This window comes from Mustela erminea, chromosome 4 (genome assembly GCF_009829155.1).
Source record: "Mustela erminea isolate mMusErm1 chromosome 4, mMusErm1.Pri, whole genome shotgun sequence".
NCBI lineage: Eukaryota > Metazoa > Chordata > Mammalia > Carnivora > Mustelidae > Mustela > Mustela erminea.
Genome location: NC_045617.1, coordinates 14584773 through 14600169, shown reverse-complemented (window position 1 = coordinate 14600169; position 15397 = coordinate 14584773). Strand labels below are relative to the sequence as shown.

Genomic DNA, 15397 nt, shown 5'->3' with positions numbered 1-15397 from the left:
AGGGAGCTTGCCCTGACTGTGCTGGTGTATGCGAGTGCGGCAAGAATAAGCCTGCGTGTGTCCGGAGAGGAATTTCAGGTTGTCCTGGCCCTGGGAGGAAAACAGAGTAAATGTCAGAGGACAGCTAAAGCCATCGATAGGGCCTTGAAGTCACTACGACTGTGGCAGCAAAAGATCTTTCAGAGGAGGCAGCATTTGAAGGTTTGGGGAAAGAGGCCCCAGGCAGAGGGGGCAGCGAGTGCAGACACCCGTGTCTGGAACTGAAGAACTCAGTTTCTTCCAGCTCCTTCTTTAAAAGCTCAGTTACGTTTTTCTTTCTAGCACAAAAGCCGGCTGGGCTAAAAAGCATAAGCCGGGGAAGAAGGGCAGGGGGAGCTCTGAGAGTTCGGCAGAAGCTCCATCACTTAGACCTTGCAGTGCATGAAAGAAATTTAGATTTTATTCTGATTAATGAGCAAACACCTAGAACGTCTGAAACAGGGAAGTCCTTGAACTGTTTTCTGCATTTATTTATTTATTTTTAAGGTTTTATTTATTTGATACAGAGATAGTACAAATAGTGAGAGCAGCAGGCAGAAGGAGAAGGAGAAGCCCCCCCACCAGCAGGGAGCCCGACGTGGGGCTCGATCCCAGGACCCTGGGGCCAAGACCTGAGCGGATGGCAGCCGCTAAACCGACTGAGCCACCCAGGCTACTCCTGTGTTTTGCATTTTAAAAAATTCCCACCTCCATGGCTGTCTGGTCCCTCTTCTCTTTTTAGATGTGATGCTAATAGAGGGGAAGAGAGCCTCAGTTGAGTCAGGGGAAGGCAGCCACCTGCACGGCAGATCCTGAAACGGCTCTTTAAAGGGCGAGAAAGGTTGGCAGGTGTCTTTGGAGTTTGCCTCCCTTGCCCTTGGTGGGTCGCGCTAACGTGGTCCTCCCCGTATCTCCCGCCCCCGCAGCAACAAAGGCATGGAGCACCTCTACAGCATGAAGTGCAAGAACGTGGTGCCTCTCTACGACCTGCTGCTGGAGATGCTGGACGCGCACCGCCTGCACGCCCCCGCCGGCCGTGGGGGCGGGAGCGCGCCCATGGAGGAGATGAGCGAGAGCCAGCTGGCCACCACGGGCGCCACTTCGTCACATTCCCTGCAAGCCTATTACATCACCGAGGAGGCGGGGAGCTTCCCCACCACGGTCTGAGAGCTCCGGGGCCACCCCGAGGTCCTGAGAATCCCCGCGGCCTTTTACCCACGTCGTACTTCGCGATCGCAGAGTCCCGCGCCCGCGCTCACTGCAGCTCGCACCCGCCACCGTGGCTTTCTGATATATGAGTGGCCATTTGTTTGCTTGCTCAGTGCTTAGTGGCACGCCTTCTTTGGGGGACAGCCAAAGGGATTCCAGGGCTAAATTCTTTGACTCTCTCTCTCTCTCTCTCTTCTCTCTTTGCTACATTACTAAGCATGAGGATTCTGTAGCTTTCCATGACCGAACTCAGTCTAGGCGCTAGGACTGGGTGACTGTGCATTTAAGCTACTTGTTGAGACCCAGACTTGGAGAGTGGACGTTTCATCTCTGTGAAGTGCTTCTTAGTGGATCTAAGAAAAAGCCACAGGAGAGACTTGAAAGTGGCTCCTTTCCTTGCTGACTTGGAGAGAGCGAGGTCAAGGGTTCATTATGGCATTGTCCTGTATTCCTATAGCAACGTATCATTTTATTAAAGTAATACCTTAAAGCTATTGCTCTGTTGCATGGCTGGAACCGAATATTCAGTGATTGTCTACTCATTTGCCCTATAGGAATACAAGATGCCCACAGAGGAGGAAGGCCCCCTAATTGTCAAAACTCTGTCGGTTTGATACACTGCGCCTTGAGCTGCTGCATGTTCTTCCACTGGTTTTTTGAGAACACTACATGCGGGGCATGGATTCCAGTTAATTCTTGCTTCCCATGGACCTATGGAAAACACCAAGTTGATTGCAGTTAATTCACCTCCACACAGACCAGTTACCTTCTAAGGGATAAATTATTGGGGTTTGTTTTTTGCTTTCAATTTATGAAAGAAAGCCTTCTTCCGCCAGGACTTAACATCCATCAGCTTCAGGCCCTGTTCTCCTGTGGTCTCACACCCACCAGCAGAGGGCGCTCTGCTCAGATTAACTTAACACAGAGTAAATTCATCACAGGTAGTAGTGTCCAGCGTATGACCAAGGGCAGTTTAAATCAGTGGGCACCCTGGTGACACTCTTAGCGCTGGGACACTTGGAGCAACAGTGAATGTGCATGATCACTGTAAATATTAGAGAACAGGAGGAGAATAGGGCAGCAACCAGAGAAAACTGAAGGTTCACAGTGACCCTGCCTCGGGCTGTAGCTCTACCCAGGAGTGCCCCTGGCAGGCCCTGTGGGCACAGTGGGGCTGCCCTGGGATCCATGGGTGGCCCTTCTCTTCTCACCACCCTGACTGGAAGGAACAGCAGTAAACAGCTGTGTTCTTCCTGTTGGTTGGCCCAGCACACGGCTGACTGGGGCTAGAACACACGGAATGGAGGCTCACTCCTCAGGCTGCCTGAGACCTGGTCAGACTCTACCCGTTCTTGGTCGTTTAGAGCTCGTCCAGAAACCAGGGTTTGGCCTTGGGGAAAAAAACTCCCCCGAAGCTCATTTCATTAAACTTCATAAGCCAAGAAAGCGAGACTAGAATGGGGAGCTGTAGGAATCCTTTGACCTGCAGGCTAAACGAGAAAGGCTCAGTCCAGCCACAGGGCAGCCTACCCTAGGCCTTTGCTTCCCCAGAGCAACTAGGGTGTATCTCTTCTTCTCAGCCAAAAAGTAAATTTGGTTTCCTCCGGTGACCTCATTGTCTATAATTCAAACCCCACTGAGAAGTGATGTGTTAGCCAACAACCCAGTCAAGCTTCTAGGACTTCTCTTGGGATGCCTATTTCAAAAAGTAGGTTTCACTCATTTTTGATTACTTAGTAAGTGAGCACCAAAGGACTGGGAACCTGGGAGGGCCAAAAAATAAAAAAAGTTTTTTTCATATATGTGCATCTGAATTTAGGAGCAATTTTGTGTATCTGCAGTTAGGAACGTGTTTAGAACATAATTCTTTTGTTGTTGTTTTGTTTAAGAAGCACCTTATATAGTATAATATATATTTTTTTTGTAATTGCAATGCTTGTTTATCGGACAATTGAATGTAGTAATTCCGTTCTGGATTTAATTTGACTGGGTTAAACATGCAAAACCAACGAAAAACATTGTTTTTTTGTATAGCTACCTTGTCATGTATGGAGTCATTGATACCTAGGGCCTGGTGATTATTCATTTAAATGAAGATCACATTTCATATCAACTTTTATATCCACAGTAGACAAAATAGCACTAATCCAGATGCCTATTGTTGGATATCGAATGATAGACAATCTTATGTAGCAGAGATTATGCCTGCAAAGGAAAATTATTCAGGGCAGCTAATTTTGCTTTACCAAAATATCAGTAGTAATATTTTTGGACAGTACCTAATGGGTCAGTGGGTTCTTTTTAATGTTTATACTTAGATTTTCTTTTAAAAAAAGAAAAACAGACAAAAAAATTCTAGTACTATAGATGATGTAATACCAGCTAAATCCAAACAATAATAAAGTGGAGGGTTTTACATTATTCATCTAATGTGTTTGTATTCATGTTAAAGATACTACTACCTTTGAGATGGGCAGAGAACACCAGATGGTTGGAATGTTAGCCCAGGAAAATTCAAATAATTTTAGAAATCTCTTTTCATTCTTCTTTGAAGTGCCACTATTGGACAGCTGACACTTTGCAGCTGATACTGCTGTTGGGGGTAGGGAACGTGCTTCTCTCCCCCCCACCCCCACCCCCGCCATGCTGAGGCAATTTAAGTTTTGAAAGATATAATCAACCTGGGCGTTAGGGTAGGGTGGGGAAGTAGGTTCAGGAATTTTGAGAGTGGGAAATACAGTAATAAGAGCTTTGTAAGTATTTTGAGGCACATGGATACTGGTATTTGGGGTATGCACCAGGCTTCTGTACCCCTCTTGTGCCCTGTGAACTACGGATGGTAGCCATTTCTAAAATGGCATCTGGAGTTCTATGGAAGACCAGGCATCGTCCACTGTACAGTCTAAGGAATAGCTAGCAATCTGAGTTCCTTTTGGCCCTTCCTTAGCTCTGGGCTTGCAGTGATGATTCTGGAAGGCTGATGTGCAACCATCAGAGAAGCTAGTTCATCCAAAGAGAAGACTCTACAGAGGTTGCAAAATCCAGCCCCAAAGGAAGTAGAGTCATTGGTTAGAGTTTCCTCTGAACCTTGCAAGGCTATCTAACCATGCCGTATCCCATGCCTTTTTGGGGGCTGATCAAATAATGGATTTCTTGATCATTTACTCTCGATCACATGAAGGTGTTCTTACATTAAAATCTTATACACTGGAATGGCCACTGATTTAGGCTGTTGGTTTAGAGTACCCCTACATGAAACCAATGCATATCCCTTCCTATTCATATTTTCCCACTCTGAGATGGACTGTGGATGCTGGGAATGATCACTAGGACTGTAGTAGTAGCTAATGTTCACAGGCAAATCCGCTTTGGGAAACGAGTTACACGGAAGGCAGTTAGAATCGTAGAGTAGTTTGTGAGGCAGTCCCGCTTCCCTTCGGTGCAAGGCTTGGGAGGACAATCCAGATTACACCGCACACTTCCTAGGTGAACTCCCTGAAAACTTACTTGCAGCTGGAGCAAAGAAATTCAACTGTGGTCCCAAATATTCATCTTTTCACTAGTGTGATTCCTCTGTTTCTGGCCGCATCTCCTTCTCATTTGGGTTAAAGTGAGTGTGGCCTCTTTCTATGTCATTTGTCATTGTTTTCTAAGTAACCGCTGGCTCTACTTTGGCACTTCAATTTTGCACTGTCTTTCAGAGGTTCAAGGACAATTTCTCTTCTTCTTCTTCTTTTTTTTTTTTTTTGCATCCAAATGTGCCTGAACTTTTAAAATATGTAAATGCTGCCATATTCCAAACCCATCTTCAGTGTGTTTGTATAGAGCTGTGTACCCTGGAAACAACATACAGCCCCATGAGCAGGTGCCTGAGATGTGGACCCCTTTGCATTCACAGAGAGGTCATTGGTCATAGAGACTTGAATTAATAAGTGAAATTATGCCAGTTTATGTTCTCTCACAGCTTATAAACAATGCTTTTTGTGCACAACATACTCTTCAATGTAGAGCTCTTGTTTTATGGGAAAAGGCTTATATGCCAAATTGTGTCTGATGGTTTAATATGCCTTTTCGCAGATGCATACTATTACTGATGTGATTCTGTTTTGTTGCAGCTTTGCTTTGTTTAATGAAACACACTTGTAAACCTCTTTCGCACCTTTAAAAAGTAAGGAGTCCAGCGGGATGCTCAAGCACTTGTAAACAATTTTCTCAATCTATTTGATGTTCAAATAAAAAATTAAACAAATGTCAACCGGCTCGGTTTCTGTAAACTCCCTTCATGCTTATGGTTTACCACTGATTGCCTCAAACCAAGGTGTTGGAATGCGGGGAATCCCGAAGATCATTCTGAGGCCAGGCTCCTCCCCCCGCCCCGCCCCCTGGCCACCGGGGCACAGGAGGAAGTGTGCGGGCGTCGGAGGCCGGCAGACCTGGCCTCATTTCCTGGTTCTACCACATACAAGGCTTATGATCGCCGGCAATGAATTTTTCAGAGCCTCCCCTTCCTTGTCAACAAAATGGTGACAGTAACACCTAATTCACAGGGTGGTTTTGAGGATTGCATGAGGTGCTTTCATTCTGTATGTGTCTCCACAGTCTCTTTGTCCCTTACTATCCTTCTCTGAATACGAAGGAATGCGGTTGTCTTCATGTGCCGTGTGTTATTTCCAGGGCTCTCCAGCTTTGGGGAGAATGGTTCGCGATCTGTGTGTCAAGGCTGGAATGGGGACTAAAGGTAGATTCTACGCACGAACTGGCTCCAGATCACAGTCTCCAATATGACACAGTCTTAAGCCTTTAACGGACCTTTAAATTAAGACTTGCCATATTTAGATTTGTTTCTCCCCAAATACAGAATATATACCTCAGGGGAGCAAATGTTCACAACTTGTATTATTTACACCACGGGCTATGTGCATTCAAAAGCTCGTTTTATGTTCACATTCATGGTTGCTTAAAATTGCAAGATTTAGAACTACCACCAAAAAAGTAGTGCTAAGTCCAGGCAAGCGATGGTCACTCAAGACAGAGATACGCTTTCTACTGGAACTACCTGCAGATGATCTGGGACACCTGGTTGAAAGTACAGGTGAGGTGACTTCCCTTTAGCAGGAGTTTCCTCTGTGTTGATGAGATAACCTCTAAGCCAAAATGTGTTGCGCATAAGGAATGATGTTTGATTTTCCTTTCCACTGGCGTTGCAGCACATGCACATTCTCACACAGAAAAGTCCCATTTGGCGGAACCTGGGTGGCTCAGTGGGTTAAGCCCTGCCTTCGGCTCAGGTCATGATCTCAGGGTCCTGGGATCGAGTCCCGCATCGGGCTCTCTGCTCAGCAGGGAGCCTGCTTCCCTCTCTCTCTCTCTCTGCCTGCCTCTTCATCTACTTGTGATTTCTCTCTGTCAAATAAATAAATAAAATCTTTAAAAAAAAAAAGAAAAGAAAAGTCCCATTTACTGGGTGCTTCACAATGCAACATACTAGCTCTATACAAATTTTTCTAGGTAATCTTTACTTATGATATGAGGGTAGATATGTTACTGTCCTTACTTACCAGGGAGGAAACTGAGAACGCAGTTAAGTAAGGTTTCCACAGTATCAGAAATCTCAGGAATGGCAGACATCTGATCACTTCTCCGGACTGTAAACATGACTCCCATTTCAGAAACTGGGTTTGAGGTTCTTGGAAGTTAAAGCCATATAGCATCTGTGAAAAAAATTTTAAAGATTTATTTATTTATTAGAAAGAGAGAGAGCATGCGCAGGTACGCCTGTGGCGGGGGGAGGGGCAAAGGGAGAGAGAGAGAGGGTCCCAAACACTGTCACCACTGAGCACGGAGCCCAATGCTCCATCTCATGACCCCTAGATCATGACCTGAACCGAAACCAAGAGAAAAAGGCTTAACCCACTGAGCCACTCAGGCGCCCCAATACATGTGAAATTTTAATCAAGATCAGAGAATGTGCTAATTTTTTATTTAACCAAGTTGACATTTTATGAGTAGAAAAATTCACATGAACTTTTAAGGCAAAACATGAGTCTTAAGGCATTTTGGACAGGAAGCTTAATGCTACGTCCCTCAAGTTCTGAAAAAAATGTGTCCCCCCTCCCTTTCCGATGGGTGGCCCTCGGACAGCAGAGCCTGCGAAGCACTTCTTTTGCTACCGTCCCTGACACTTAGTGCCAGAGCTTTTTGGTTTCTGAGGTTGTACCAGGCACACCGTCCTGCCCCTGGTTTCTGCCAGCAATGGCGGGGGAGGAGTGATTTTCCTCTGCACCTTGGCACCAGGGGGAGAACTATTTCTAGCTGATGACCCGAGACCTTGAGGTCTGAGGCAGCGGCACCCCACCAGAAGTGGGGCTTTTAGAGGGGACTGTACCTAGGTGAAGCTCATTCCCTTTCTTTGTCACAAGACCAGCACCTATCTCATGGCCCAGGAACAAGACCATGGCCTTCAGCCAAGGCACTTAGTGTCTGGGTAGAAGGGACAAAACAGTGGCTCTCATCCCAATTAGATGAAAGACAAGGAAAAAAAAAAAAACTGAAGCAAGGAAGCCTTTGGGAAAACATTTTCTAAAGTGATTTTTGAAGCTGGGTGGGAAGCTTCAGTGGCCAGACAACTGCGGAGCAGAGGAAAAGAGTCCAAAGTGGCCGGTTCTGGACTCTTGGCCATGAGCCAGTCACTCAGAAGGCCGCGAGAGAGCACTCTGCGTGACTTTCTGGACTCAGTGCCCTGCTAGGCCTTTCCACAGCACTCGACCTGTCAGCAGATGTCTTTTTATCAAGACATCAAAAACTGTGAGAAAAGCCAATGAAAGGTTTGTGAGCTGATAAATATTTTTTATGGGATGACTGAATGCTTGAGTTCATCCCAGGCTCAACAGAGTTTCAGCCATGAAGGTTCTCGAGTATTTCCACATTTACAACCAGAAAGAACACGTGGGAATCCTGAGGATGCCCAAACCCAGGCTGGGGATGGGGCAGGAACAATAAGAGTTTGTGGTCACAGGAGGGAATCCTGTCACTGCCAGCGGCAGCTGCCTTATGTGTCATCCTAGTGCCTCAAGGACACCAGGCACAGCTGGCTTTCTGGGGTTCAACCATACCAGGGAAGCTTGTCCTTCAACATGAAGGAAAGAGCTGAATGTGCGATGCCGGAACTGCCTCCTGCTTCATGGGAGATGGATTATAAACCAGAGCAAATCACCCATTCACTTATTTTTGAATGTATTATTAAATGCTGAAAAATGTCTCTTAACAGTCCTTACCATAGGGGCACGCAGGTGGCTCAGTCAGTTCAGCGTCCAACTCCTGATCTCAGCTCAGGTTTTGATCTCTGGGTCATGAGTTCAAAGCCCCACGATGGGCTCCGTGCTAGGCATGGAGCCTACTTAAACGAAACAAACACACAAAACAATCCTTATAATCGAATCCATTCTTGAATGCGAAAAATAAAATGTGTAAAAAGAAAAGCTTTAGTGGATTTATGGGGGGAAAAAAAAAGCTGGGAGGTTTGCATAGAGAATCTTGTTTTCATTACTTGGCAAGGTTGGTACCAAGCCCTTCTAGCCTAGGATCATGAGACCCTGGATCCAGGAAGAGGAAAGACCTGAATCCCAAGAGAACGGAACCCAAGGCAGCTCCAAGCTTCACACTATGGAAAAAACTGCTAAGCTTTGGACCATGTTTTAAAAAAAATAATAATGGGAAGTCAACATCAGAGAACTTAAAGCAATACAGAGATTATTCATTATTCTCTACGACTGCATAGAGGCAGAAAGATAAAATGGGTTCCCTCTCAAATTTCCTGTGTTCCATTTCCACTAAAATATCCTGACAAGTGGGTCTTCCTGTTCTCCAGCCCCCTACCCCTCTGATACTGGAGATTTGCACTCTCTGATGCTGGCAGGGCAGCTCACCCTTGGGGGTTCCACAAGGCCACCAGGAGAAGAAACTGCTCGATGAAACCCCAGGGAAGGGGTGCCAGGACCTCACAGAATCAAAAGAATCCAAAACCCTGAACAAACAAGGCTTATCACCTGCCTGACTACCATCTGGGTCACCATCTAGGTCCCCGACTTCCCACTCCTGCAGAGCTCTGGGAAGCCAGGGGTGCCCTGTCTTTGCCAGTGGGAAGTCCCCAGCTCTGAGAAAGGAGCTCTGCACAGGGGCCAGAACCCTTGCTGTCCTGATGCCAGCACTCACAGTGGAGGGAACACCAAGGACCCCGGAACCTGAGAGATGCTCCAGCTAGGACACAAACAACGTGATCGCTGACTGGCCAAAGGATTTGCAGAACTTTCTGTGCCTACCACCCAGGAGCGAAGATGTCATTTCCATTCCAAGCAAGAACATTGCAGCCTTCGCCCTACCCCCTCCCTATCCCCCAAACAAAACCCAACAAAAACAACTGGGAAAAAAATGAAAGAATGTTCCATGGAAGCCATAGAAGGAGGAACCGCAAAAGGAAGCCAGATTGAGGTACAGGAGGGCTGATCAAGTGTTGAGCTACCCCAGCAGGGATGTCATGCTGAGCAATCCTACCAGGACTTGGGAGTCTGACTGGCCCCAGGGTCACGCTGAGAATAGCCCTGCAGCCAGTGTTGTTACTCCTGGGCAACTCCTGGGTGGGCAAGCTTTTCTCCTCCCAGAAAAGTCTGAAAATTAATGTGCGCTCTAGAAACTCTTCCCATAGCTATTTCTGAAATCAGTTTGATGTTAGAGGAAACAATCATCAAATGGCCAGCAAATCTGTCCCTTCTTGTCACGCACCATACAGGACACACACTGATGTCTTCAGTCCTCAACAGAACCTCCTGCAGTGGGGACTAGCCTTGTTCCTCAGGAGGCTAATGAGGACCAGAGAGGTGAGGTAACTTGCCCAGACTACACAGCTAGGAGGTGGTCCAGCTACCGGGTTGAGCTGGCTGGGCCTGTGACCCTTGAGTCTCTGCTACAGGGGAGTCTCCTTCATAAGACTTGGACACAGAGGACTTTACAAAAGTCCAGGACCTTCGTTCCTCTATCAGGTTTCCATTCTGATCAGCAGAATCCGTGAGGGTGGTGGAGGACAGGAGGGGCCGAGCCCCACGCCAAGCCTGGCTTAAGGAGGCAGAATGGTTAAGGCAGGTTGTTGATTAGGAGCAAATTTTAAGGAAAGAGTCACGCAAGTGAATCTTCGAAGCCTGTCTCGGGGAGGAAAGGCATATTAGAAGCCGCCCGGGCTTTCCCAGGGGCTGCTGGTGCCCCGGCCCCCACCACTTCTGGTGGCCCCGCCCCCACCACTTCCGGTGGCCCCGCCCCCACCACTTCCGGTGGCCATGCTGTCCCTGATGGACTGATCTCACCCGCAGGTGGAAACTTCTGGAGCAGAGAGTAGTTTAGAAAGCCGAGGTGCTACTTGAACAAATGCATCTCACTGGGAGGACCTCTCTCCCAGGAAGGCTCTTCTCTGGGGTTCACTGGATACCCTCCATCAGGGAGTCTCCTCGTCTGAAATTGGGGGCTCGCCCACCGTGGCCCTTCCACCCTGGAACTGGAACCCACACTAAGTTCAGAATGACCATCCAGAGCGAAGTCAGCCATGAAGATGGTACTTTTAATAAACGATCCCCAAACATTTATGCTGAGCATATCCAAATTGTTTTTTTAATTAAAAAGCAAATCAAATGTCTCTCAGGCAACAACAGAAGTACCCTTTTGGCTGACTTTTAAATTATCAGTATTACAGCAATTAGGATCTCAAAAACAAATCATGCTCCTTGTCACAATTTAAATAATATACTTCAAATAGTTTCTCCCCCTGATGATTCTATTCACAATGTGAAGCCTTGAATTTCATATATATCTTTCTAAAAATTTCCTTGCCTTAGGCAATTAACATGGGTTTTCTTCCTACAAAAATGGGAAAGTATTTAGACACTATTCCATAGCTTTTTAAAAAAATTTAACATCTTCCTCAATAAATATAGATTAATCTCATTTTAAAAAATAGTTGCCTTATAGTAAATATTAGGTATGCAGTCAAATTTATACAACAAGCCCCATGCTGGCTTTTGGCTGCTAAAGCTAGTGATAAAAGGAAGTATCATTGTCTTGTTCCCTACTGGCATTGGGGCAATTGTCTGGAAGTTGACAAGTAGCTTCTTACTTCACGTTAAAACTACGAAAATGACTCCAGATAGATTAGAAACCTACCGGAAGAAAATGCAAGCAACCATTTTCATAATTTCGGAGAGGAAAAGACCTCCTTACTATAGACTATCCAGAATCTATAAAGGAGAAAGAACCTGTCAGATATGAGGACATAAAAATTAAAACTTTCTGTGTAACTAAAGGACTGTATAAAGTCAAGACAAATGATATACAGGGTTATTTATTTCTCTAATATATAAAGCATTCCTCGGAAATGGTAAAAAATTGAAAGAAAAGAGAAAAGTAGAGGCTATGGAAGACACAGAGGTAACAAAAACAGAATCATCATATAAACAGGTCACAGAAATGCAAATTTTAAAAACAATGAGCTACTGTTGCCCTCCGTTGGGCAATATTTTAGAAAAGTGGTAACATTTGGTCCAGCTCTTCCAAACTTGTCTGGGGCGTGGCAATCACCAGAGAGCTACCGACAAATACTGATCCTCAGGGCTCGTGATTTAATTGGCTTAAGGTGAGGCATGGGATTTTACATTTTTGTCAGTTCCCTGAGAGATTCTAATGTGCAGAATTTAGACATTGATAACTTAGAAATGATTCCCATAACTTAGAAATCACTGCTTTAGATTAGGGGGAGTGGGGAGTGAAAATACTGTTTTCTTCTCCACTGTGGGGGGTGGGGATTGTAAATCACTACAACTTTTCAGAAAATAACCTGGCAAATTTATTGAAATTTACAATGTCCATACCTTTCTGATTCAGAAATTCCACCTAGAACAATGCTCTTACGGAACTAAAGGCAGCAATACCCAAAGATATGCATGCAGATACATGCGAATCAACAGCAGCATGGTTTGACAGGAAAAATCTGGAAGGAACCCACCGTTGAAGGAAGATCCTGAGGAGTCCAGTGGAATAAACACGTATGTACTGAGGTCTGCGGAACACTGTTAAGTTAAAAATGCAAGTCACAGAAAAATAAAAATAGAGCTCATCTTTAAAAGCAGTATGTGTGTACTGTTTGAATAACGAAATCAAAAAGCTTAGAAAGGTAACACCAAAGAGAGAGAGGAATGAGAAGGAGGTCAGAAACTGCTCATTTTTCTTTAGGAAACAGGAAAATCTTTTGTAGTTCAAATGGTTGACTTTAACAATTAGCCTTTAAAGTAGACACTTATAAAAAAGAGAAAGAAATAGGGTTTGTCTTTAGATGTATTAAAACTTATAATAGGGGCGCCTGTGTGGCTCAGTCAGTTAAGCGGCTGCTTTTAGCTCAGATCATGATCCCAGAGTCCTGGGATCGAGTCCCGCATTGGGCTCCTCGCTCAGCGGGGAGCCTGCTTCTCTCTCTGCCTCCTCTGCCTGCCACTCTGCCCGCTTGTGCTCTCTTTAAATCGCTCTGTCAAATAAATAAATAAAATCTATAATAAAGTAACTGATATACCATGCCAGTCAGTATATTAGTGGTTATATTTACACTATTTACTATATATCTATGTTATATCAATATGTAGTCAGATATAATATAGATATATACATTATAACTTTGTAGTCAGATATAATATAGATATACACATTACGTTTGTAATCAGTTTTTCCATGTAATTCCATATACTGCTACAATTAAGATAGCAATGGAAAGACAGATCAACAGCACACCAGAGTCCAGAACAAAAATCCAGATTTATGCGAATACTTATTTGATGCAATGGATAAGTTTGTGGGGGAGGATGGGAAAATCGCTTATAACGAATGTGGGCTTTGTGGCCAGCGAGGGAGAGTGAACCAGTCCCAAGATGGAGAAATCTGGGGCAGGTGGTGGCCTAGAGCCCAGAGTGGTACATCGCTAATGAGTTTTCAGGTAGCACAGACGTCCTGGACCCGAACCGCACCCGGAGGGCCCTGGCCCGGACAGACCGCACCCCTGCAGCTTCCGGTCAACCTGCGAACCCCACGGAGGTGGGGAAGAGGAGGGAGGTGAGCCGTGCTGGGGGGGTTGGGGTTGGGGGGACCGCTGGGAACGCTCGGCAGTGTCGACAGCTGCTTGGCAGCCTCACATTCCGGGCTCAGCAACTGCCTCAAGAATGTGTCCAGCAGGATTTGGGCCTGGGCTTGGAAAGCACATCTGTGAGGCGCCGACCCTACTGTGGGGCAGGAGGACCCGGATTTCTTCTCCACCGCCTGTGGCACTGATACAGTCCGTCATGGGTACCACAGCCTACCAAGGGCTGTCTTCTGATAAATGGGAGTTTTTAAATTGTTATGTTCCTGCTCCTGTATTAGGTAACAGGTTTAAAAAAAAAAAATGGCAAGGTTGATTTATTTTCCTGTGACCTTTATATTTTAGAAGGATTATACCCCTGTCCCAACTGGCTTCCTCGGCTCCCCAGATTAAATGTTCCTCGTCGTTCAGCAAATGGTATGGGGTTACAGCATGTCGCTGTGTTTTTTATTAGCAATTCTCAACTGTCTGACTTCTCGAGCCTTCCAAGATTCTCCTTCCTCAGCAGTTCCAGTGAATTCCTCCAGAGCCTGCCCTTGCCCAGTGTCCTGCCCAGTGGCAGGAAATGCCCCCGATTCACCCGCTCCTTTCACTGACTCGTATGAATGAGGATTCTTCCCCAAATTCAGGCTCCTCTGTGGCATTCCCAAATGGATTCCTGGAAGATATTTTTAAACTCTGAGGGAGACGTCAGTGAGAAACCAGGAGCTGAAAAATAAAAGCCATTCCTTTTCAGTTTCCTTGTCTCTGGATTAATGGAAGTCTGACAGTCCGCCTCTTATCACAGTGTTTTATTAAATCTAAAACAGAAATGACCACTCTTGGTAAAATGTCCCTTCGCGTCACCTGAACTTGGTGCTGTTCACGACAAACGGCTTCCAAGCCTGTCCATCGCCTCCCTGTCCCTGCGTCCGCAGATGAACACTCACGCTCTTCAGAAACACACACGCCACCGTCACATAGATCAGGTGACGAAGAAGCGAAAAGAAGAAATTTGCTGCTAGGAAATGACAAAGACAGATGCAATAGATTTAAGCTCCCCTTTCTCCCCTAAATCCAACACTGTTTCTGTTTGGTTTCCTTCTAGTCTCATTGACCTTGAACCCCGGTTTCAGGCCATCACTGGTGGAGCCAAGTACACATTCTTCCATATTCAAAGGACCTGTGAGGGTTGCACAAGAAGTGATGGTGTCCCTCCTGGCTGAGACCGGCCTCCTGAGCTCTGGCGCAGGTCACGCACCACAGTGGGCATTGGATAAACACCGTGACAGGAAGGGAATGTGCTCTGCCTGGTGTGTCTGGACCTATTCAGGGCGCCCTCCGGGCCTCTTCCTTCTCCACAGTTCCCCGAGGATACATCTGGTGATGCCGGCCCGGTGGGCAGCGGGGAACGAATCCACCCAGCGTGGCTGGTCCCAGGCCCACCCACACCAGCGCCTGGAGACCCTGTGTTTTTGGCCACGATCAGCTTTCATAAAACAACCTGCTCCACCTCTTTTTGCTTTACAATATCTTCCGTGGCTTGTCAGTTAAGTTCTTTAGCTTTAGTTTCTTAATAATTGGCCCCGGAGCATAGGCTGTAAATCAGTTGACCACAACCTGCGTTTTTGAACAGGAAATCCCAGACCTCAGCTTGCTGAATTTCTCATCCAAACCTTTTGAAGGTGTCTCTCCTCTCTTCGTACAAAAACAAGGGAAGCTGCTGCCGCCCCATTTTCCAGGAGGCAACACTCCTGCTCCCCAGGGGCGGTTTTCCCAAAAGTCTTTCACTCGTCCTTGGAATTCCTGTGAAGTCTCTACTTTTAGGTCTCCAAGCCTTTACTTCTCCATGTTAGCTCTATAGGTTTTCCTCTTTCCTCACCACTTCGAACAGTTCCTGGTTGTCTGTGCAATCTCACCATGTTCCCAGTCGGCCAGTGGCTCTGGGCCTTGCCCCTCCTCGTCCCCCACTCTCGGGATCACCGGCTACCTCCAGGCCATAGCAGGGCCCGTGGCAGTCTTTACTCCAGA

The 15397-nt window shown here is 46.2% G+C and overlaps 1 protein-coding gene and 1 long non-coding RNA gene across 8 annotated transcripts in view; one reads left to right on the top strand and one right to left on the bottom strand.

The window, feature by feature from the left end:
* The window catches only part of ESR1 (estrogen receptor 1), a 408095-nt gene extending 402617 nt beyond the window's left edge, over nucleotides 1–5478 (top strand). For all 7 annotated transcript variants that reach the window (XM_032338713.1, XM_032338718.1, XM_032338711.1 and 4 more), the window contains exon 9: nucleotides 945–5478. In XM_032338713.1, the coding sequence (XP_032194604.1) occupies nucleotides 945–1185 (241 nt within the window). In that variant the 3' untranslated portion in view covers nucleotides 1186–5478. The remainder of the gene's footprint in view (nucleotides 1–944) is intronic.
* Nucleotides 1851–11671, bottom strand: LOC116588050. The gene is made up of 3 exons (XR_004284759.1): nucleotides 9778–11671; nucleotides 6786–6938; nucleotides 1851–1938 (listed from the first exon to the last, which is right to left on the bottom strand). It is a non-coding gene; the product is annotated as an uncharacterized LOC116588050 (long non-coding RNA).
* Between the last annotated feature and the right edge of the window lie 3726 nt (nucleotides 11672–15397).